This window comes from Salvelinus namaycush, chromosome 33 (genome assembly GCF_016432855.1).
Source record: "Salvelinus namaycush isolate Seneca chromosome 33, SaNama_1.0, whole genome shotgun sequence".
NCBI lineage: Eukaryota > Metazoa > Chordata > Actinopteri > Salmoniformes > Salmonidae > Salvelinus > Salvelinus namaycush.
Window position 1 is genome coordinate 27,520,967 of NC_052339.1, and position 25,136 is coordinate 27,546,102.

At 41.7% G+C, this 25,136-nt stretch overlaps 1 protein-coding gene across 3 annotated transcripts in view; it reads right to left on the reverse strand.

Moving 5' to 3' along the window:
* Window positions 1–13,023, reverse strand: part of LOC120027732 (guanine nucleotide-binding protein G(olf) subunit alpha-like) — a 62,184-nt gene extending 49,161 nt beyond the window's left edge. Inside the window, exons 1-4 of one of the 3 annotated variants that reach the window (XR_005473337.1) lie at window positions 2,470–3,226; window positions 2,161–2,233; window positions 1,020–1,074; window positions 718–837 (exon numbers count right to left, since the gene is read on the reverse strand). Coding sequence is in view for 2 of the 3 variants with exons in the window: in XM_038972732.1 (XP_038828660.1) it covers window positions 718–837; window positions 1,020–1,074; window positions 2,161–2,233; window positions 12,350–12,779 (678 nt within the window). In the remaining variant the exon portion in view is untranslated. Of the gene's footprint in view, window positions 1–717; window positions 838–1,019; window positions 1,075–2,160; window positions 2,234–2,469; window positions 3,230–12,349 lie in introns of those variants that run through there. The other 2 variants (XM_038972732.1, XM_038972733.1) reach the window with 2 other exon arrangements.
* Window positions 13,024–25,136: the final 12,113 nt, after the last annotated feature.

Below are 25,136 nucleotides of genomic sequence, written 5' to 3' on the forward strand. Positions count from 1 at the left end.
ATCAGGCCCTTTCAATCAAATCCAAAGTAAAGAAATCATCTAAGGTAATTCCACCGTGGCTTACTACTGGGTGTTTGCAGAACGTGTTGCAGAGCTCAGGTAATCATACATATTTCACAATTTAATAAAGCATTTACAACTTAAAAAATATACCCTGCCATGGTTCATTCATTTCTAAATTGCCTAATCATATAGCTTATGTTCCAGTAGGTGATGGTTTTGAATGGACTCTTATCCTTTGTATGTAGGATCTGAACATTTCTCAGAACAAACGTAAAATCCCTCGCTTCTCGTTGTTTCCTCCAGGAAGAAATTGCATATGGAGCTAGTGGACACTAGTGAATGTGTTTTTTTTTAGATGACTGCTATTTCAGTATAGGCTTGCATAACTTTTTTTCATAGTCACCGTATATTTGGCATCAGCATTTAAACAGACTCCACTTTGAACAACCTGACTACAAATAGACTTAGACAACATTTGTATTTGATTGTCCACTGAATGAGTAAATTCAATCAGAGTTGGATACACTATGAATCTATGAATAGCAAAGACCTGATCAATGCCTCGAGGTTGCTTCTCAGGGCATAACTAACAAGCTGTAAAGATCTCTCTCTCTCTACGTATGTATGTATGTATGTATGTATGTATGTATGTATGTATGTATGTATGTATGTATGTATAGATCAGTCAGAGTTTGACAGACGGTCGCCCCTTACCTCTGTGTAGTCGAAGTCCGAGAGAGGTGCTATACTTTTGATGTAGTCAATTCTGTACTCGTTCGCTGGGTTACCTATTGGAACTGGGGGTATTAACGTGCTCATCGCCGAAACTACCGTCTACAAAGCAGATAAAAACAAAAACACAGACATCAAGCCGGATACATGGGGAAAAGCCCTTCTATCAGTCAAATGGGATTGCAGGAAACAATCTCAGCGGGTGTGACCATGTACATTATATCATACAATTCTCAGCACCTCATCTTTTTATTTGAGTAGGCTACATACAGCCTACAACTTACCACAATGGCATCCTTCACATTTTTCCGGATGTCCAGGACCTTCTGTTTCTTTTCTCTGGGTGGAGAAACAACATACAGAATTAGGACTGTTAGGCATTAATGAATAATGGAAAAGTGATCGCTGGATTCATTAAAAGGAACCTTTATGCTGTCCTGTAGAAAGAAGAGGATGTCTCACAGACCACTAATGCAAACCAGAGGCATAATAGGTTGTTTGGTCATACTTACCATTTGTAAATTAACAGTAATTATGTATTGTGCTAAAATGTTATTTGAAAGTTTACTTTATAATACTATTACAGTAGCCTCCCACTGGGCACAGACAATAATTAAACGTCTATTCCACGTTGGTTCAACGTAATTTTGAAACAAGTTGATTCAGTGGGCTGTTAGCACTACCCCAATATTCAGAGAGATTTGTCCCATTCAGCAACAAAAGTGGATGGACATTAAGCATTGACTATATGTATCTTGGTCCATTTGCTGAAATACTATCAAAGATATTATTACATATATAAATAGGAGGCAGATTTTCAAAAAACGTATTAAATTAGACCTCTACAGCCTATACAGAATACTATATATAGTACATTGCACAATGTAATCAAATCAAACGATAATGTAACTAAGTCTAGATGGGATATTATAGGCCATAGAAAGGCTTACAGATACATTGTTTCAGCATCGTTGTAAAATACCACTGCACACGTTACTTTTGTATAACCGTTTTTTCAGCCAATGAATTCAGTTTTTAGATGTTTTTTTTGTTGGCTTGTGCATTATAATGTAATAGCAACTAAGACTAACATTTATCTGGCAGTGTTTTGGCACACAGAATCTAGACCACATAATATGACGTCTTTATCTCTGTGACAGCTATTAGAAATCAGTTGGACATAGCAGGCTGGTCGCCATGCTGTTGTTAAAACCATTGGGCCCGATGACTCCCGATGGACACTGCAGTGCTACAGCGCAAAGAAACGTCTACCCAACACACGGTCATTTTCTTCTCTTGCATGGAACAAATTGAAATGACCACAAGAAAACATATTCTAATACACAACAGTATCCACATAGAATAGGAATACGTCAACATTTGGTACGTAAATGCGGTCAAATATATGAAATAACGTGTACTTACTCTGCGTTAAAGCCATTGACGTGCAGAATCCGCATCTGCTTGACAATCGTGCTTTTCCCAGACTCTCCAGCCCCTTCGACATAAAACACAGATCTAACATAAGGACCTGGAGCTATCACTAAAATATTAAAATATACTTGGGTGCCGCATATGCTGGTGTTTAAAATCCATGAGAATTAGGCTACAATCCATCTGAAGATTCAGTCAGCGCTCGCTTGCGAGACCTGTCAACGTATGTGGGCTGGGGTGCGAATCTCTGAAAACATACATGATACATATCATTTATCAAATCCACCTTCTGGACCTTACCCAATAAAAGCAGTCGATGTGTGGCTTTATATGCTTGTCTTTCCTTTTGTAATTGTTTCTCTATTTTTTTATTCGCTTCTCTTTGTGCCTTTTCATCGATGCGTTGATCTTCAGTCTTGCTGTTGCCCAAACAACCCATCTTCCGCTGACCTCTTCTCGTAAACAGAAAGTATAAAATAACAGCTAATGTAAATCCTTCTTTCAATATAAAATGAGAACAAATGGGGCGATAAATCCGTGCGCCACTTCTCCGTCGCTCAGAGAAAAACCTTCCCGTTACAATTTCGTTTTAACCCCTTGTCAAACCCAATCCAGTAGATTCAGTCGATTCTAATAAATACGTGCATCATAAATAGAACAAAAAGATAGATACATTAATTTCATAAATATGCAAAGAGTGGAGCGGGGCTGAATCTGGAAGCCAGCCAACTGCTCCTCTCTCTCGCTCCTGCTTCCCACTCTCTATTTTTCCTTTCTAAAATGCTGTTTGTGTTTCTGTCTTTTTAACTCAGCACTGCCTCTCTCTGTAGCACCAGGAAGTCACACAGAACCGAAAAAGAAACACCTCAAAGCGCGCGCCACCATACCACTGTTTGAATATCCAGTTGAACAAAAAAAAATGATTTATCGACTATCTTATCTTGATTTTTACCGGTAGAACAAACAAAAAGTACAGCCTACGTTAATCTAGTAAATGTGCGTCAAAAGCTTTCGCTTCAGAAGGACGGGGGCCCCAGGGAAAGTTAAGACTACCCGTTGATATGGTTTCTATATTTGCCTTCCTCTCTCTGTGATAGAGGGGCATTGGCTTCACTTTAGTTCTTTAATGGGCGGGTCTATATATTATGTTAATGATATAATGTATTTACATATGGCCTACATATTTACACTATTAAAAACATTGGCTACAATAACATGAGAATAATTCAAAGCCTTGTTGAATGTATTGGAAGCTCTCTAATGGCCCGCCGGATAGCCTAATGAATGTTTAGCATAAAAAAAAGGTAATTGATATAGTTAAATATAGTTTACAAAAACGTGTTTATATTTGTGTTATTATTGAATAGGCTACCTAGAATAGAAGATGCACCAGACAGACACTTGATGGCGTTTTCCACAAATAGTTTCCTTTATACACTTCACGCGCGTAAATAATTTCACTGGTGCCCGCAAACACCGGTAAATGGAGCTAAACTAGAGCACGCGACCAAACAGGTTTATACACTAGATAGGATCCCTACCCTATTGCAGTCGTAATTTCAAATGGTTAAGTTAACTCACGTGGAAAACTGATTGGATTTGCAAAAAGTCAACAACATAAGGTTATTTCGTCTCTTTTTTTACCCAACTTTTAACCTAAATCCAATGGCATGGCGCATTTTTTTGTTGATTTCACTTTAAATTCAAGTTAGTTGACAACTCAACCAAATGTCAATCACAACTATACCTTGACATCTATGCCCAGTGGGAAGGGTTATGGAAAGGGTATGGGTAGGGGTTAAGGTTAGCGTTTAGGGTAGGGACGTCCCAAGGATCCCGGATCTCACTAAGCCGCACACCAGACGCATAACCACACAAACCATATTGAAATTACGAGACCAAATGATAACACAGTTACAAAATCTGAACAAATAAGACTTTTTTTTTTATAGTTGGCTGCTATTCAAAGTTCTCTGAAGTATTAACTTGACATAGGCCTACTACTGTATATGACCTTCAATCTGTAGCAAAACAAAATGTCAAACTATAATAATAGTAGAGAATGTAAAGGTTGACTATAACAGAAAAGTACCTCAACCTTTGAGGGACAAAAAAGACATCATGCAAATGTAATGAAATATATGCAAACAAGTTGGAGTTTAGATGTCAGTGTCTATGTCCTAGCAGATGTCCATGTAGTGAGTGAGAGCCCAAGACAACCTCCCAAATTGTATGGGATGGAGGAGCTTTCTGGGTCATTTTAAGGGGTAGGTTGGATGAATAGACAAATGTTCTGACAACCAATAAAAGCCATCCTCAAAGGAAAGCATTGTTGGGGAAATGAATCACTAATGAAGTCCTTTCAAACCCCATTAAAATGTAGTGAACTAATTGAAAGACAACTGGTACACTGATTAAAGTAGTACTTTGTGATCTGAAGTAAGTGGGGTTGATGTGTTTGACTGTTTCAGTGGCAAACTAGACTCAGAAGGACTAGAATGAATTACATTGATTGAACGATTGATTGATTTCCAAAACGTCAAAAACAGAATTCTGACCTCATATCAAAACATGGATTATACCAAAAGTAGTGTGAGGAAAACTGTCAACCGTGAGACCAGATGACTATCTGTGTCACTGGCGAGAACATTACAGCCTCCAGAACAATTGAAAGATTCTCCAGTACCAAAAAAAAAAAATTATGAAAACAAGATGCAAATGTGATCTTATAGGGTGAGTTGACCAGTGTGGCTCCTCTGGATGCAAATTTAGCCCGCTGAGCTTCCTAACTGTTAATGTGTGTTGGTTGAGTGCACTGTTGAGAGATGTATTCAGAAGTGAGTCATGTACTATATGTCTCCCTACAGTGGCCATGGGGAGTAAAGACAATCTTTGCTGTCACTCATTTTGGTTTTTGTCAACTTTTTCGATACAACTATGTGAGCTACAGTGCCCAAGTTCTTTTCCTGTTTGGCACAAGGAGTTAAGTAACAAAAACACATTTATTTAATGCCAGTGTCAATGTAAATCAGCACATTGCATGTTGTCTTACATTGCCTTTTGTCTCCCTCTTGTGGTTTGCATGAATACTACACTTCAATGTGTGTGTGCATGCGTGATGACAATATGCATTTACAACAAGGGAATGGTCAAGAAAAACAGGCGTCCTTTACGAGAGAGCCATGACTGTATGACTTTCCCCCCTCCTCCTTGTTCCCTGGATAAAAATGTATTGTGTATGAGGTTAATATATGTTCAGGTCATAGACTAGAAAACAGGTTTCCAGTCTATCTTTAGTCAGGTGCATTCTTTGTGTTTCCAGTGAGTACACAGATATGATTAGAGATTAAGAAGATATCTGGAATGATAACTAGTTTTCTAAAAGTTAACCATATGAGATTCCCAACAGGCCCTGTACAGGGCCATATTCTTTAGGCACCAAATGGAAGAAAATGGCTTGACACAGGGAGGGACTACCACAGGGAGGGACTAAAAATGTGCGTTACTGATTGGACTTCTTTTCCCAAAACACTTCACTACGGTGTGCCCTACTGAACTCGACCCAGGAGATCTGCAGGTTACTATTGATCAGGTAAACTTGCAAATTGCAAAAGCAAGTTGAGAGTGCATCTACGAGAAGAGCAGTCTGTCAGCAGGCTAAGAACAGGGTGGTCTGTCAGCAGGCTAAAAACAGGGTGGTCTGTCAGCAGGCTAAAAACAGGGCGGTCTGTCAGTAGGCTAAAAACAGGGCGGTCTGTCAGCAGGCTAAAAACAGGGCGGTCTGTCAGTAGGCTAAAAACAGGGCGGTCTGTCAGTAGGCTAAAAACAGGGCGGTCTGTCAGTAGGCTAAAAACAGGGCGGTCTGTCAGCAGGCTAAGAACAGTGCGGTCTGTCAGCAGGCTAAGAACAGTGCGGTCTGTCAGCAGGCTAAAAACAGTGCGGTCTGTCAGCAGGCTAAGAACAGGGCGGTCTGTCAGCAGGCTAAGAACAGGGCGGTCTGTCAGCAGGCTAAAAACAGGGCGGTCTGTCAGTAGGCTAAAAACAGGGCGGTCTGTCAGCAGGCTAAAAACAGGGCGGTCTGTCAGCAGGCTAAAAACAGGGCGGTCTGTCAGCAGGCTAAAAACAGGGCGGTCTGTCAGTAGGCTAAAAACAGGGCGGTCTGTCAGTAGGCTAAAAACAGGGCGGTCTGTCAGTAGGCTAAAAACAGGGCGGTCTGTCAGTAGGCTAAAAACAGGGCGGTCTGTCAGTAGGCTAAAAACAGGGCGGTCTGTCAGCAGGCTAAAAACAGGGCGGTCTGTCAGCAGGCTAAAAACAGGGCGGTCTGTCAGCAGGCTAAAAACAGGGCGGTCTGTCAGCAGGCTAAAAACAGGGCGGTCTGTCAGCAGGCTAAAAACAGGGCGGTCTGTCAGCAGGCTAAAAACAGGGCGGTCTGTCAGCAGGCTTCAAGCTAAAACAGGGCGGTCTGTCAGCAGGCTAAAAACAGGGCGGTCTGTCAGCAGGCTAAAAACAGGGCGGTCTGTCAGCAGGCTAAAAACAGGGCGGTCTGTCAGCAGGCTAAAAACAGGGCGGTCTGTCAGCAAGCTAAAAACAGGGCGGTCTGTCAGCAGGCTAAAAACAGGGCGGTCTGTCAGTAGGCTAAGAACAGGGCGGTCTGTCAGTAGGCTAAGAACAGGGCGGTCTGTCAGCAGGCTAAAAACAGGGCGGTCTGTCAGCAGGCTAAAAACAGGGCGGTCTGTCAGCAGGCTAAGAACAGGGCGGTCTGTCAGCAGGCTAAAAACAGGGCGGTCTGTCAGCAGGCTAAAAACAGTGCGGTCTGTCAGTAGACTAAAAACAAGGCGGTCTGTCAGCAGGCTAAAAACAGGGCGGTCTGTCAGCAGGCCAAAAACAGGGCGGTCTGTCAGTAGGCTAGTGGCCAAAATGAGTGCGTTTGGGATATTACTGTCCTTTGTCACACATTCCTGGTGTGTGATCTTTGGTTTTGTTTTTGTTCGAGATGAACTTTCAAATCCCGCTGGACAGCCCCGGGCTAGTATCCGCAGGACGGTGGGGCCCAATTTAGAAAGCGAGAGTAAAAATATAGCCAGAAAACAGGACGCACATTTTCTCCCCAGATAACGGTAGGTGTAAGAGAGGTCTGATGAGGTCATCAACACCACTGTCTGTCTGGCCAGAGTTGGACACAGGACTGAGCAAGTGAAACCATTCCCAGGAATGACATATCTTTACAAATGGCACACCATAATTAAGTCACCTTAACTTGAACCCTTTGTAGAAAGAGCTACATGTCGTGGTAATTATGTTATAGATGTCATAAATATATCTGGATGCTGGACTGGTATCAGCTTTTAAACAGTTGGAAATAAACCAAGGTTTAACGATAGCCAACTTGCTTACCTCATGACATTTTATCTGATGAGTCAGTTGACAAACACAAAAATGCCCCCCCCCCCCCCCCCCCCAAAAAAAAATGAAATCTGTTACATTACTATTATAAAAGCAATATGTAAGCCTCGTAACTTATGTCTCCAGTTAAGTGTAACCAGCAGACGTTTGGCTGCTGACTTTGGCACTCTATATAGTGAATCATAATCTCCGGTTTTGAGGAAACTCCCAAGTCAGATCTACTGGTCTAGTGACTGAGGGAGAAAACTGATTAGGGACGTTGCCGTCAAGGAACATTAAAGGATGTTAGAAGAGATCAGTAGTTAGGAGGAGGTTTTTGTCCCAATAACCTGACCAGTGTCTGCTGACCAAAATGTAAATAGAATGATAGTCCTATTTTTCCTATTACCAAACAGAGAAATGCCACCAAGGCTTGAACGATATACAAAAAAAAAAAATGGAACAAAATTTTCCCGGATTGACTGACCTTCATGTCTTAAAATAATGATGGACTGTTCTGTTTCTCTTTGCTTACTTGAGCTGTTCTTGCCATAATATGGACTTGGTCTTTTGCCAAATAGGGCTATCTTCTGTATACCAACCCTACCTTATCACAACACAACTGATTGGCTCAAACACATTAAGGAAATTCCAAAAATGTACTTTTAACAAGGCACACCTGTTAATTGAAATGCATTCCAGGTGACTACCTCTTGAAGCTGGTTGAGAGAATGCCAAGAGTGTGCAAAGCTATCATCACTGGCCACTTTTAAGAATCTCAAATATAAAATATATAACACTTTTTTGGTTAATACATGATTCCATATGTGTTACTTTATAGTTTTATGTATTCACTATTATTCTACAATGTAGAAAATAGTACAAATAAAGAGAACCCCTTGAATGAGTAGGTGTGTCCAAACTTTTGACTGGTACTTTAGATAAAAACCTTTTGGGGACATGTTTGGCCTTTTCACACGGCATGTTCTTACCTCAGAATGATCCTTAATTAATATTACACTTAGGTGAAAACGGGAAGAACGGAACTGATTGGCTACCCTAACCCTGAAGATATCATGTTTTTAAGAGCTCTCAATTGTGGATTTCTTACTCACTTAGAAGGTTAAATGCAACGTATATGACTTTAGTGTTACATTTTCAAAAGATGGCTACTTGAGGGTGTAGGATATTTTCCCACTGACCTCAGAACATTTGCATATTTGGATAGAACCTGAACCTGCTTGAGAGCATCTCTGTTCCATTTCTTGAAATTCCGTAACCCAGATTCTATCTGAATATGGGCTAAAAATAGCCTCCTGGAGAGCGTCTCTCTCGCTCAGAGCCTCTCACTGCTGCTCTGATATGGAATGATAACAGAGCCAACCTGCCACTTAGCATGCAGAAAACACACAAACAAACTAACATGCACACAGAGACATGTAACACTGTACACATATGTGCACACTTCCAATTGCCTCCTCACAAACTTGCTCCACCACACTCACAGGTACACACACACACACCACTTGAACTCAAACTCCCATCTTCATAACTAAGGGATATGTGCTGTATGAATAAGCAATGAACATATGGTACTCTAAGGTAAAGCCTTCCCCTCTATCTCTTATCATTGACCATCCCAGAAATTAAACATCCCAATACCTGAAAACGTGGCTGCCATAATCAGGCCATGAGACAGAGAAAGCAAGATGATGAAGGGTTTATGGGACGGACCGGCAGCAAAAATAGCACAGACTTTGGACTATTCCCACTTGCTTCTATATATGGCAACTTGACACAAGGATGGACCTCACTCTCAATAAACAGGATATCATAAGATGGGATGAGACGTGCATACAGTAGGAGAATTAGGAGTTGTTGGTCAAGGAGAGAATAGAACTAATCCTAATCATCTCAGACCTTATTTGGTTATAGACAGACCAACATGCCAGCAGTAAAGTACACTAGCAGTAGCAAAGTATAGTATTCATATTTGTAGAACTGTGATACTCCTTGCCAGGGCAAGTGTATGCTGTGAAGGGTAGTACCTAAATACACAATCATAGAGTTCTAGCAGGGTAGTAGAATCTGGACACACCTGTGTGTGTGTGTGTGTGTCCAAAATTCTGTGTTTTCCCAGAGGCTGCTTTGGAGGCCTTGGTCCCCCACCTGAAAGTACATGTGGGGGTTGAAAATAGGCTCAGATGCACATAGGGTAGCCCAGAGATTGGATAGCAGCAAACTACCAACAGGTCACGTACCATTTTCACACTTTTATGCCGACACAAACCATACAGTGATGTTTCCTTTTCACATTGTCCAGTTCCAGCAACTATGGCGAATACATAACCAGGCCTGCACAGTCCAGCTTGGTTTGGCTCAGCTCAGCTTGGTAGTGTGGAAAGTTATGTAGCAGATGAGTGTTGGGCATATGATGCCTGCCTGTGCTCCCAATGATGATCAGCCTCCATCAAGAATGCTGAAATACTTCAGGATGATTGAAGGTTACGCAAGAAGATGCTGATTGTCTTTTATGTAATCATTCAAAGAAATTGCCATTGGTAGGCCTAAAACGTCGATTGCCTTTTAATAAAACTAAACTACCATGGCAAACTGACTGACATTCTAAATAGGATGCCTCAGTGTGACTGTGAATAACACACACACTTGATTAGAATCAGTGCTGATGCTGTTCTGAGTCTGACACGGTCAAAACATTACCTGACTGTTAGCTCTGATCACCTCCGACCTACCTAAACGTTAAATTCCTTAGACTAACACACACCCTGATACCTCCGGTTGCTAGGCGCCAGTCATATAACCCTAAGTGAAGTTGTCACCTTCTTCGACTTCCCTTCCAAATAAAAAGCAGAGGAATGGTGTCAAATCTAGCGTGCTTGTCATTTCAGCAGTAAACTGCTACAGCTTACACTGTATAATAACATGAACTATCATGTGATAGTTGTGAGTGTTATGGTCAGCAAGTATTTTCTTATTTTTACTGCACGTTGTCAATAAAAGGATAATTCTGTCATTGGAGAAACAAATTACTTTTTGATTCAAAAACAGCAAATACAGATTGCTACCCCTCATTTGAAATCTAGACTCCATCTGACGTTATAAGGGGAACTGACTGACTGATGTTCCAGGACACTTGCTGGTCACATTCACTGGGCCTACTACCACTGCTAGTTAAGCAGTATTTGATGTGTGCCTCTTGGTCTTTGATAAACTAGATTTTGGAATGCTGCGATACGACCACTGTGACGGTTACACATATTCTGGTCCCAGATCTGTTAGTGCAGTCTTGCCAACTCCTATATGATCATTGTCACGTTAAGGCAAGACTTCACAAACAGATCTGGGACCAGGCTAGGTTACACAAGGGGCTGTCATTGTGACATTGTTAGAAAGCACTGATTCCATGCTTGATTTGGAATGCATGGGACTGGATGATAGTATCTGTGTGGATGCATGTGGTAGACTACAGTAGTCTTGTGTTCTTCTTTGGTTTTAAATTAAGTTTGAAATACTTTAAAAGTGGCACTCATGTTGTCATGTAGGGCTGGGCGATATATTTAATTAATTTGAATGTATGTTTAAGAGCGATGTTCCAAATGCCTTTATCGCAAGAATCAAAGTTGTTATTTTTGCAATTCTACAAACAATTATCATATTTTTGGGAGTGGCGGCAACGATTTAGCAGCGGCGGCCCGTCGCTGCTAAATTAATATAGGGGAAACACTGAGCCTTATATTTAAAAATTATTATTATTATTTTACTAGGCAAGTCATTTAAGAATAAATTCTTATTTACAAAGAGCCTACCGGGGAACAGTGGGTTAACTGCCTTGTTCAGGGGCAACAGGTAGCCTAGTGGTTAGAGCATTGGGCCAGTAACCAAAAGGTTGCTAGATTGAATCCCCGAGCTGACCAGGTAAAATCTGTCATTCTGCCCCTGAACAAGGCAGTTAACCCACTGTTCCTAGGCTGTCATAGTAAATAAGAATTTGTTCTTAACTGACTTGCCTAGTTAAATACATATATTTTTAAAAGAGAAGATTTTTTACCTTGTCAGCTTGGGGATTCAATCCAGCAACTTTTCAGTTACTGGCCCAATGCTCTAACCACTAGGCTAAGCCATATACATGGTCAATATAAGGCTCTGCCACAACTTCAGGGTATAATTATGATCTTTATGGGCTTTAGTGACTGAAAATATTATTTGAAGTTGCTGGGTGAAGTGTCTCTTTATTTTCTGTTGCCTCTTGTACAGCATTGGTGCACTGATAACGATGACCCCTTTGCATTATGTAGGCCTGTTACATTTAACTCCAAGTACATCACTGGTAGGCTACATATTTTGAATATAACAGACTCATTAATTGGTAGAGGAGAACTAGTGAGCATAAGCCTGGTGACCATCAAGACACCACGTGTTAGAGGTAGCCGTGCATTAATTGCCCGAGACGTTTACCATATCTTGATTGCGCGCGAATTGTGCACAGAGGTTAATATGCGGATATGATAGGCAGAAGCTACTCACACGTCTATTCTGTTCCATTTGATAGAGCTAATATAGCCAAATCATATATCTCATTGATTTGACTTTGTGGCACGTTGATTGCAGAAGGATAACATACCTCATAAGCCTACCCTACAGCCTCCCGTTCGCACCTGACCTAAGTCAGGACATCCGAAATTAAATACGGGAAACGTTATTTCAGGGCTGAAATGTGATACACAAGAGCACTTGGCTGGTCAATTTATTGGCCCCAACCTTACCATCTCCCACCTACCAAGTAAAAGCAGACGATGAGTCTGCTCGTATTCCCGTTGATGCTCCTTCAGAGTTAGATCGATATGTTTACTGACTTTCTTCGCCTGTTTTTTGACCTCCTCCGATAACTTTTTGTCCTTGTTTTTCTGTTTGCTGAGCGTTTTCTGCAGCAATTGCTGTCGCTGGCTGCGGTCTGCTCCCCCACCGCCCCCATTCTGTATGGGCACGCCGTCAGTCGTGTCCCATCGACGGGCATCTCCCCCAAATGGTTTGCCTTTGCCAGGGCCCCTGCGGTGACAGAAACAACGACGGCACGGTGACATGTCATTATATGCCTCTGTATCCTCGTGATCAAGGTCCTTGGAGCGTAACCGTACAGAGGTGTCCGCCGGCTGCTCGGTATCACCGGGTTCGTCAAGACTAGGACGCAGGCTATAGCACAGTCCCATTGTCGTGTTTGTTCCTTAGTAAAAATGGAAACGAATAATTCAGATTAAAATTTTAAAAATCCTCAAGAGATGATACCTGTCCTCATTGCGGTATTTCCCCTGTCCTGGGATGTGTGTGAAATTCCAACTGGATATGTTATCTAATCACGATTCTGGACAATTTTGCATTTTGTCCCGTCTGTTAATGACAGTCAGCCCGTAATTGGATCCGCTGAGCTATAATAAGAACTAGAGACAGCCTCCAAGATGGCCGACCATTGTTTTCAAGTACTCTACTCATGGTCGCATTCGTGGGGGCTGACATCTTGCTAGTTCCTGTTTCAGGAGCCAATTAGTACATGCGCACTGGAGCCAAGCCCAGCTAGAACACAACGCCTGCAGGAGCAGGGACTGCACTACAGCAGCGCTAGAGCGGGGTAGTGGAACCAGTGGTGTAATGCCATCATTTCCTCAATCAAAGTTTGTACCGACAGATGTAGCCTATTGAATAGCATGTCGTTATAGAACAGGGTTCTCCAACCCTGTTCCCGGACCGGAGAGCTACCCGACTCAGCACGTGACGTCCATGGGACATAGAATTATGGGCGTTATCGGATCCGTCCGTCGTGGTCGCTATTTCCCAAATTGGGCTATGTTTAGTTCATCCGCTAGCTTGCTGTGCTCATTGAAAACACGAGATCCATGAAATAATAATTTATTGCATTGCCTATATTGATTATGGTGGCTTAATGGAAATATCCACAGTAAAATAATATTTATCTTGTTAAATTGTCAGATGTTCTGACAGGCAAAATATGACTGAAAACAGCCTGTAATCTCATGAGTGCACAATTTAACAACTGAATTTATAACAATTTGAATTGGATATTTTAAACGCCATTTCTTCTTTGACAACGTTACTGCACAAGTGCTAGGGGGACACGCGACTGTGAGCCATTTGCACCGTTTACTCCTCACGACCACACAGTTGCCATACAGCACAGCGACAACTTAAAAAAAAAATTGTCAGAATAATTTTCTAAACATTTTGTAGTCTGATCAGGTCGCAAACTTGTTTTCTCTAGACTTCTCTCTAGAATGCAGATGCTAACTAGCTAGCTAGCTAACGTTACAACAGACAGAAGTGGATAGCTAAATATCTAGACTAGATACAAGGCGGGAAAACATAGTTAGCAAATCAGCTAGCTATCTAACGTGCTGTATGGATTAACTAGCTTTCTAAATAGCTAGATATCATAGTTTGTGAGGCGCATTAATAAGCCACTAAGAAGGGAGATGAGGACAATGAGTTGGCCAAATGTATTTACCTAGATGGCTACAGTTGAAATCGGAAGTTTACATACACTTTAGCCAAATACATTTAAACTCAGATTTTCACAATTCCTGACATTTAATCCTAGTAAAAATTCCCTGTTTTAGGTCAGTTAGGATCACCACTTTATTTTAAGAATGTGAAATATCAGAATAATAGTAGAGTGATTTATTTAGGCTTTTATTTCTTTCATCACATTCCCAGTGGGTCAGAAGTTCACATGCATTCAATTAGTATTTGGTAGCATTGCCTTTAAATTGTTTAACTTGGGTCAAACGTTTCGGGTAGCCTTCCACAAGCTTCCCACAATAAGTTGGATGAATTTTGGTCCATCCCTCCTGACAGAGCTGTGTAACTGAGTCAGTTTTGTAGGTCTCCTTGCTCGCACACGCTTTTTCAGTTATGCCTACAAATCTTCTATAGGGTTGAGGTCAGGGCTTTGATGGCCACTCCAATACTTTGACTTTGTTGTCCTTAAGCCATTTTGCCACAACTTTGGAAGTATGCTTGGGGTCATTGTCCATTTGGAAGACCCATTTGCGACCAAGCCTTAACTTCCTGACTGATGTCTTGAGATGTTGCTTCAATATATCCACATCATTCTCCTACCTCATGATTCCATCTATTTTGTGAAGTGCACCAGTCCCTCCTGCAGCAAGGCATCCCCACAACATGATGCTGCCACCCTCGTGCTTCACGGTTGGGATGGTGTTCTTCAGCTTGCAAGCCTCCCCCTTTTTGCAAGCCTCCCCCTTTTTGGTCATTATGGCGTAACAGTTCTATTTTTGTTTCATCAAACCTGAGGACATTTCTCCAAAAAGTACGATCTTTATCCCAATGTACAGTTGCAAACCGTAGTCTGGCTTTTTTATGAAGGTTTTGGAGCAGTGGCTTCTTCCTTGCTGAGCGGCCTTTCAGGTTAGGTTGATATAGGACTCGTTTTACTGTGGATATAGATACTTTTGTACCTGTTTCCTCCAGTATCTTCACAAGGTCCTTTGCTGTTGTTCTGGGATTTATTAGCACTTTTCGCACCAAAGTGCGTTCATCTCTAGGAGACAGAACTTGTCTCCTTCCTGAGCGGTATGACGGCTGCGTGGTCCCATGGTGTTTATACTTGCGTACTGTTGTTTCTACAGATGAACGTGGTACCTTCAGGCATTTAGAAATTGCTCCCAAGGATGAACCAGACTTGTGGAGGTCTACCATTTTTTTTCTGAGGTCTTGGCTGATTTCTTTTAATTTTCCCATGATGTCAAGCAAAGAGGCACTGAGTTTGTAGGTAGGCCTTGAAATACATCCACAGGGACACCTCCAATTGACTCAAATTATGTCAATTAGCCTATCAGAAGCTTCTAAAGCCATGACATCATTTTCTGGAATTTTTCAAGCTGTTTAAAGGCACAGTCAATTTAGTGTATGTAAATTTCTGACCCACTGGATTTGTGATACAGTGAATTTTAAGTGAAATAATCTGTCTGTAAACAATTGTTGGTAAAATGACTTGTGTCATGCACAAAGTAGATGTCCTAACCGACTTGCCAAAACTGTAGTTTGTTAAACCAGAAATTTGTGGAGTGGTTGAAAAACAAGTTTTAATGACTCCAACCTAAGTGTATTTAAAATTACGACTTCAACTGTAGCTACTGCTGGGGATTAGCTAATCATTGGTGTGTGCGCGTGTAGCTAACTAACGTTAGTTATGTAGCTAGCTTTCGTTAGCAAACCTTTTTTTTCTCTAGCAGCTAATGTTAGCGTTAGCTACTCTGGGTAACCTTAACTGCAGTCAGATGCTGAGTTACCTAATAGGTAAACAATTTTCATTCCAAAACACTATGTATCCACTGGGGGGGTATCTTTCTCTTTCAGGTATATCAGATACATATCTAGATAAGATACATGTTTATACAAGGAAGAAACTATTCAATTTGGTTATATATCCTTCATCCTTAGACTACGCTGGAGAGAACCTGTCAGGCTCAGGTTTGTATGTCCGTGCAGAAGACAGTCATTATTTTATGCAGAATAGTACATTCTGATTTAAGGGCATATTTATGTCTGTTTTGACTTTATCTGTATACATCTTGATGCTTTTTATAGTGGAGATCAAGTTTATAAATTGCCTGGCAGGGCTAATGATACAGTGGATTGCGCAGTCAGATTGAACAGAGGAAATAGGCATTTTAACATCACAGATTAGCTGTTGGTAACTTGTGGAATAGACACCAGCTGGAATGCGGCTTTAACCAATCACTATTCAGGATTAGACCCACCCGTTGTATAATCACAGTCACTGTCAGTACACTCAGTGGTGGGAAAAGTACTCAATTGTCATACTTGAGTAAAAGTAAAGACACATTAACAGAAAATGACAGAAGAGTGAAAGTCACCCAGTAAAATACTACTTTAGTAAAAGTATTTGGTTTTAAATATACACTACCGGTCAAAAGTCTTAGAAAACATAACCATTCAAGGGTTTTTCTTTATTTTTACTATTTTCTACATTCTAGAATAATAGTGAAAACATCAACACTATGAAATAAGCCATATAGAATCATGTAGCAACCAAAAAAGTGTTAAACAAATCAAAATATATTATTTATTTGAGATTCTTCAAATATCCACCCTTTGCCTTGATGACAGCTTTGCACACTCTTGGCCTGAGGTAGCTTCATGAGGTAGTCACCTGGAATGCATTTCAATAAACCGGTTTGCCTTCTTAAAGGTTAATTTGTGGAATTTCTTTCCTTAATGCGTTTGAGCCGATCAGTTGTGTTGTGACATGGTAGGGGTGGTATACAGAAGAAAGCCCTATTTGGTAAAAGACCAAGTCCATATTATGGCAAGAACAGCTCAAATAAGCAAAGATAAACGACAGTCCATCATTACTTTAAGGCATGAAGGTCAGTCAATACGAAACATTTCAAGAACTTTGAAGGTTTCTTCAAGTGCGGTCACAAAAACCATCAAGCGCTATGATGAAACTGGCTCTCATGAGGACCGCCACAGGAATGGAAGACCCAGATGTACCTCTGCTGCAGAGGATAAATTCATTAGAGTTACCAGCCTCAGAAATTACAGCCCAAATAAATGCTCCACAGAGTAGGGTGCAGGCCAGGCAGCAGGCTGTTAGCCAGCCTGTCAGCTTAGTGGAGTCTGCCACTAGCACAGTCAGTGTAGTCAGCTCAGCTATCCCCATTGAGACCGTGTCTGTGCCTTGACCTAGGTAGGGCAAAACTTAACATGGCGGTGTTCGCCTTAGTAATCTCACTAGAATAATGACCTCCTCCATTCCTGCCATTATTGAAAGAGATCGTGATACCTCACATCTCAAAATAGGGCTACTTAATATTAGGTCCCTCACTTCAAAGGCAGTTATAGTCAATTAACTAATCACTGATCATAATCTTGATGTGATTGGCCTGACTGAAACATGACTTAAGCCTGATGAATTTACTGTGTTAAATGAGGCCTCACCTCCTGGTTACACTAGTGACCATATCCCCCGTGCATCCCGCAAAGGCGGAGGTGTTGCTAACCTTTACGATAGCAAATTTCAATTTACAAAAAAAAACAGACGTTTTTGTCTTTTGAGCTTCTAGTCATGAAATCTATGAAGCCTACCCAATCACTTTTTATAGCTACTGTTTACAGGCCTCCTGAGCCATATACAGCGTTTCTCACCGAGTTCCCTGAATTCCTATCGGACCTTGTAGTCATAGCAGATAATATTCAAATTTTTGGTGACTTTAATATTCACATGGAAAATTCCACAGACCCACTCCAAAAGGTTTCGGAGCCATCATCGACTCTGGACCTACTCACTGCCACAGTCATACTCTGGACCTAGTTTTGTCCCATGGAATAAATGTTGTGGATCTTAATGTTTTTCCTCATAACCCTGGAATATCGGACCACCATTTTATTACGTTTGCAATCGCAACAAATAATCTGCTCAGACCCCAACCAAGGATCATCAAAAGTCGTGCTATAAATTCTCAGACAACCCAAAGATTCCTTGATGCCCTTCTAGACTCCCTCTGCCTACCCAAGGACGTCAGAGGACAAAAATCAGTTAACCACCTAACTGAGGAACTCAATTTAACCTTGCGCAATACCCTAGATGCAGTTGCACCCCTAAAAACTAAAAACATTTGTCATAAGAAACTAGCTCCCTGGTATGCAGAAAATACCCGAGCTCTGACGCAAGCTTCCAGAAAATTGGAACGGAAATCGCGCCACACCAAACTGGAAGTCTTCCGACTAGCTTGGAAAGACAGTACCGTGCAGTATCGAAGAGCCCTCACTGCTGCTCGATCATCCAATGTTTCAACTTAATTGAGGAAAATAAGAACAATCCAAAATTTCCTTTTGATACTGTCGCAAAGCTAACTAAAAAGCAGCATTCCCCAAGAGAGGATGGCTTTCACTTTAGCAGTAATAAATTCATGAACTTCTTTGAGGAAAAGATCATGATCATTAGAAAGCAAATTACGGACTCCTCTTTAAATCTGCGTATTCCTCCAAAGCTCAGTTGTCCTGAGTCTGCACAACTCTGCCAGGACCTAGGATCAAGGGAGACACTCAAGTGTTTTAGTACTATATCTCTTGACACAATGATGAAAATAATCATGGCCTCTAAACCTTCAAGCTGCATACTGGACCCTATTCCAACTAAACTACTGAAAGAGCTGCTTCCTGTGCTTGGCCCTCCTATGTTGAACATAATAAATGGCTCTCTATCCACCGGATGTGTACCAAATTCACTAAAAGTGGCAGTAATAAAGCCTCTCTTGAAAAAGCCAAACCTTGACCCAGAAAATATAAAAAACTATCGGCCTATATCGAATCTTCCATTCCTCTCTAAAATTGTAGAAAAAGCTGTTGAGCAGCAACTCACTGCCTTCCTGGAGACAAACAATGTATTTGAAATGCTTCCGTCTGGTTTTAGACCCCATCATAGCACTGAGACTGCACTTGTGAAGGTGGTAAATTACCTTTTAATGGCGTCAGACCGAGGCTCTGCATCTGTCCTCGTGCTCCTAGACCTTAGTGCTGCTTTTGATACCATCAATCACCACATTCTTTTGGAGAGTTTGGAAACCCAAATTGGTCTACACGGACAAGTTCTGGCCTGGTTTAGATCTTATCTGTTGGAAAGATATCAATTTGTCTCTGTGAATGGTTTGTCCTCTGACAAATCAACTGTAAATTTCGGTGTTCCTCAAGGTTCCGTTTTAGGACCACTATTGTTTTCACTATATATTTTACCTCTTGGGGATGTCATTCAAAAACATAATGTTAACTTTCACTGCTATGTGGATGACACACAGTTGTACATTTCAATGAAACATGGTGAAGCCCCAAAATTGCCCTCCCTAGAAGCCTGTGTTTCAGACATAAGGAAGTGGATGGCTGCAAACTTTCTACTTTTAAACTCGGACAAAACAGAGATGCTTGTTCTAGGTCCCAAGAAACAAAGAGATCTTCTGTTGAATCTGACAATTAATCTTGATGGTTGTACAGTCGTCTCAAATAAAACTTTGAAGGACCTCGGCGTTACTCTGGACCCTGATCTCTCTTTTGACGAACATATCAAGACTGTTTCAAGAACAGCTTTTTTCCATCTACGTAGCATTGTAAAAATCAGAAACTTTCTGTCCAACAATGATGCAGAAAAATTAATCCATGCTTTTGTTACTTCTAGGTTAGACTACTGCAATGCTCTACTTTCCGGCTCCCTGGATAAAGCACTAAATAAACTTAATTTTAGTGCTAAATACGGCTGCTAGAATCCTGACTAGAACCCAAAAATTGGATCATATTATTCAGTGCTAGCCTCCCTACACTGGCTTCCTGTTAAGGCAAGGGCTGATTTCAAGGTTTTACTGCTAACCTACAAAGCATTACATGGGCTTGCTCCTACCTATCTTTCCGATTTGGTCCTGCCGTACATGCCTACACGTACGCTACGGTCACAAGACGCAGGCCTCCTAATTGTCCCTAGAATTTCTAAGCAAACAGCTGGAGGCAGGGCTTTCTCCTATAGAGCTCCATTTTTATGGAATGTTCTGCCTACCCATGTGAGAGACGCAGACTCAGTCTCAACCTTTAAGTCTTTACTGAAGACTCATCTCTTCAGTAGGTCATATGATTGAGTGTAGTCTGGCCCAGGAGTGTGAAAGTGAACGGAAAGGCTCTGGAGCAACGAAACGCCCTTGCTGTCTCTGCCTGGCCGGTTCCCCTCTCTCCACTGGGATTCTCTGCCTCTAACCCTATTACAGGGGCTGAGTCACTGGCTTACTGGTGCTCTTCCATGCCGTCCCTAGGAGGGGTGCGTCACTTGAGTGGGTTGAGTTGCTGACGTGATCTTCCTGTCTGGGTTGGTGCCCCCCTTGGGTTGTGCCGTGGCGGAGATCTTTGTGGGCTATACTCAGCCTTGTCTCAGGATGTTAAGTTGGTGGTTGAAGGTATCCCTCTAGTGGTGTGGGGGCTGTGCTTTGGCAAAGTGGGTGGGGTTATATCCTGCCTGTTTGGCCCTGTCCGGGGGTATCATCGGATGGGGCCACAGTGTCTTCTGACCCCTCCTGTCTCAGCCTCCAGTATTTATGTTGCAGTAGTTTATGTGTCGGGGGGCTAGGGTCAGTCTGTTATATCTGGGTTATTTCTCCTGTCTTATCCGGTGTCCTGTGTGAATTTAAGTATGCTCTCTCTAATTCTTTCTTTCTCTCTCTCGGAGGACCTGAGCCCTAGGACCATGCCTCAGGACTACCTGGCCTGATGACTCCTTGCTGTCCCCAGTCCACCTGGCCGTGCTGCTGCTCCAGTTTCAACTGTTCTGCCTGTGGCTATGGAACCCTGACCTGTTCACCGGATGTGCTACCTGTCCCAGACCTGCTGTTTTCAACTCTCTAGAGACAGCAGGAGCGGTAGAGATACTCTCAATGTTTGGCTATGAAAAGCCAACTGACATTTACTCCTGAGGTGCTGACTTGTTGCACCCTCGACAACTACTGTGATTATTATTGTTTGACCTTGCTGGTCATTTATGAGCATTTGAACATCTTGGCCATGTTCTGTTATAATCTCCACCCGGCACAGCCAGAAGAGGACTGGCCATCCCTCATAGCCTGGTTCCTCTCTAGGTTTCTTCCTAGGTTTTGGCCTTTCTAGGGAGATTTTCCTAGCCACCGTGCTTCTACACCTGCATTGCTTGCTGTTAGTGGTTTTAAGTTGGGTTTCTGTACAGCACTTTGATATATCAGAAGGGCTATATAAATACATTTGATTTGATTTGAGTTCAAGTAACAGACACATCTCAACATCATCTGTTCAGAGGAGACTGTGAATCAGGCCTTCATGGTCAAATCGCTGCAAAGAAACCACTACTAAAGGACCCCAATAAGAAGAAGAGACTTGCTTGGGCCAAGAAACACGAGCAATGGACATTCGACCGGTGGAAATTTGTCCTTTGGTCTGGAGTCCAAATTGGAGATTTCTGGATCCAACCGCCGTGTTTTTGTGAGACGCAGTGTGGGTGAACAGATGATCTCTGCATGTGTATTTCCCACCGTAAAGCATGGAGGAGGAGCTGTTATGGTGTGGGAGTGCTTTGCTCGTGACACTGTCAGTGATTTATTTAGAATTCAACCAGCATGGCTACCACAACCTTCTGCAGCGATACGCCATCCCATCTGGTTTGCGCTTAGTGGGACTATCATTTGTTTTTCAACAGGACAATGACCCAACACACCTCCAGGCTGTTTAAGGGCTATTTTACCAAGAAGGAGAGCGATGGAGTGCTGCATCAGATGTCCTGGCCTCGACAATCCCCCGACCTCAACCAAATTGAGATGGTTTGGGTTGAGTCGGACCGGAAGAGTGAAGGAAAAGCAGCCAACAAGTGCTCAGCATATGTAGGAACTCCTTCAAGACTGTTGGAAAAGCATTCCAGGTGAAGCTGGTTGAGAGAATGCGAAAAGTTTTCAAAGCTGTGGCTATTTGAAGAATCTCATTTTGTTTAACACTTTTTTTGGTTACTTCATGATTCCATATGTGTTATTTGATAGTGTTGATGTCTTCACTATTATTCTACAATGTAGAAAATAGTAAAATAAAGAAAAACCCTTAAATGAGTAGGTGTTCTAAAACTTTGGACCGCTAGTGTACATGCAGTGCATTCGGAAAGTAATCAGACTCCTTGACTTTTCCACATTTTGTTACTTTACAGCCTTATTCTAAAATGTATTCAATATTTGCAAATGTATTAAAAATAAAAAACAGAAATACCTTATTTACATAAGTATTCAGACCTTTTGCTATGAGCCTCGAAATTAAGGTTTGGTGCATCCTTTCCATTGATTGTCCTTGAGATGTTTCTACAACTTGATTGGAGTCCACCTGTGGTAAATTCAATTGATTGGACATCTATATAAGGTCCCACAGTTGACAGTACATGTCAGAGCAAAAACTAAGCCATGAGGTTGAAGGAATTGTCCGTAGAGCTCAGACACAGTTGTCGTGTCTTTGCTATCATTAAATTGAAGACTTATAGTTTATATCAAAGATTTTCTGTAATTAGTTATTACGCGATCAACTAAACAAATTAACTAGGAATTTTGGGGGACCAGGGAAAGTGTTCAGATTACAAAGTTATAATTTCCCAATATAACCTTTCAGATATTTTCATATCTGATCAATAGTCTTCTGATTAATGATTTATTTATTTTACCTCACGTTAGTCTCATTCCAAACGTCGTAAATTGTTGGTTATCTGCACGAACCCAGTCTTCACTATGAGTCATCCATACATCAATTGTCTTAAATTATTTATTTATTACTAACTAAGTAATTCACAGAAATGCATAAACAAACAAACAAACTTAAAATGGTTACATGAAGTGATAATATGCCCTAGTGGGCTGAACCGGCATGGCGGCTTGTTAGACAAAGGGGAAATGGGGGGTCGACCAAGAAGTCACTGCAGAGTTCATAATTATAACAATTGACATGCTAATCCTTTACACATGAACGCTCACTCATTCAGGAACAATTGCAATCAATATATATATATTTACGCTCAGTGTGTCGTCTTGATCGCTGGAGAAAAGTTAGTTTCTGTTGGAGAGTTTCGTCCGTCTCTGTCTTGGTTATTGTGAATAGTTCAGAGTGACATTCGTTATAGAATGGATGTTTCGGCGGTTGTCGTTCTTCGCGTTCAATGATACCGAATTCCTAGCTGCAGACTAGTAGTCAATATCAAAGACTTGTTCTTATTCGTCTAAGAGTTTAACCACGTGGTATGGTTAACAGATTCAGCAATGGTACTCAACCTTCGTTCTCCTCCTATGGAGAAAAAACATGGTCTAGTGATAATTTCTCAAATTGGGTTTTTATTAGGAATTGCCGAAAGGGGCTGTCCCAGGATGTCTGACCCAACTGGGCTCAGGGGAGGGTCCTCGGATTTAGTTCAAATCAAAAGGGATTTGTATTTTTCTTCATTAAACAGTCCAAAATTATATTACACAATTATACAAACAGTATCATACTCACTCATTCATTTTATACAACAATTAGATGTAAACCTCATATCTGAGGTTATTATATAAACAGCGGTATGGTAATGTAGCCACACAGTCTCCCATGAGTTTCCCCAGTTGTGACAAACGGACATGTTAATAGCTGGAATCTTCACCGCTCTTTTATACTTTTTACGGAACATGAAATCTGTTCGTACCTCAAGTTCTGTGAGGTGGAAGAAAACCCTTTGTCCTGAAAGTTTACCCTCTCTCTAATACTGTTTGGCCAGGAGGAGATTCTCAGGAATTTACGACGTCTCTCTGTGACCACAGCATGGGTTGAAGGAGGAAAGGGGGAGGCAGGGAGTGGCAGGGAGAGGGGGATGGGCTTTATGTACCAAAACAGGCAACGTCATGACACAGTATTGTGTCGAGGCACAGATCTGGGGAAGGGTACCAACATTTCTTTGCAGCATTGAAGGTCCCCAAGAACACAGTGGCCTCCTTCATCATTCTTAAATGGAAGAAGTTTGGAACCACCAACTCTTGCTAGAGCTGGCCGCCCGACCGAACTGAGCAATCGGGGGAGAAGGGCCTTCGTCAGGGAGGTGACCAAGAACCCGATGGTCACTCTGACAGAGCTCCTTTGTGCAGATGGTTGTCCTTCTGGAAGGTTCTCCCATCTCTGCAGCACTCCACCAATCAGGCCTTTATGGTAGAGTGGCCAGACGGAAGCCACTCCTCAGTAAAAGGCATGACAGCCCACTTGGAGTTTGCCAAAATGCACCTAAAGACTCTCAGACCATGAGAAACAAGATTCTCTGGTCTGATGAAACCAAGATTGAACTATTTTTCCTGAATGCCAAGCATCACGTCTGGAGGAAACCTGGCACCATCCCTAAGGTGAAGCATGGTGGTGGCAGCATCATGCTGTGGGGATGTTTTTCAGTGGCAGGGACTGGGAGAATAGTCAGGATCGAGGGAAAGATTAACAGAGCAAAGTACAGAGAGATTCTTGATGAAAACCTGCTTCAGAGCACTCAGGACCTCAGACAGGGGCGAATTGTGTGTAGATTGATGATTATTATTATTTTTTATCCATTTTAGAATAAGGCTTTAAAGTAACAAAATGTACAAAAAGTAATGGGGTCTGAATACTTTCCCGAATGCACTGTATGTATCAAAAGTAAAAGTCAAAGTATAAATCATTTCAAATTCCTTATATTAAGCAAACCAGATATTAAGCATATCCAGCCGTACACTCCACCACATAATTTACAAACTAAGCATTTGTGATTAGTGAGTCTGCCAGATCAGAGGCAGTAGGGATGACCAGGGATGTTCTCTTGATAAGTGTGAATTGGCAATTTTCCTGTCGAAATGTAACAAATACTTTTGGGTGTCAGGGAAAATGTATGGCGTAAAAAGTACATGCTTTTCTTTAGGAATGTAGTGAAGTACCTGGCTGAGGACAGGGAGAAGACACTACTTATACAGGTGAGGATTCTTCTTCTGGGTTACCTGGCT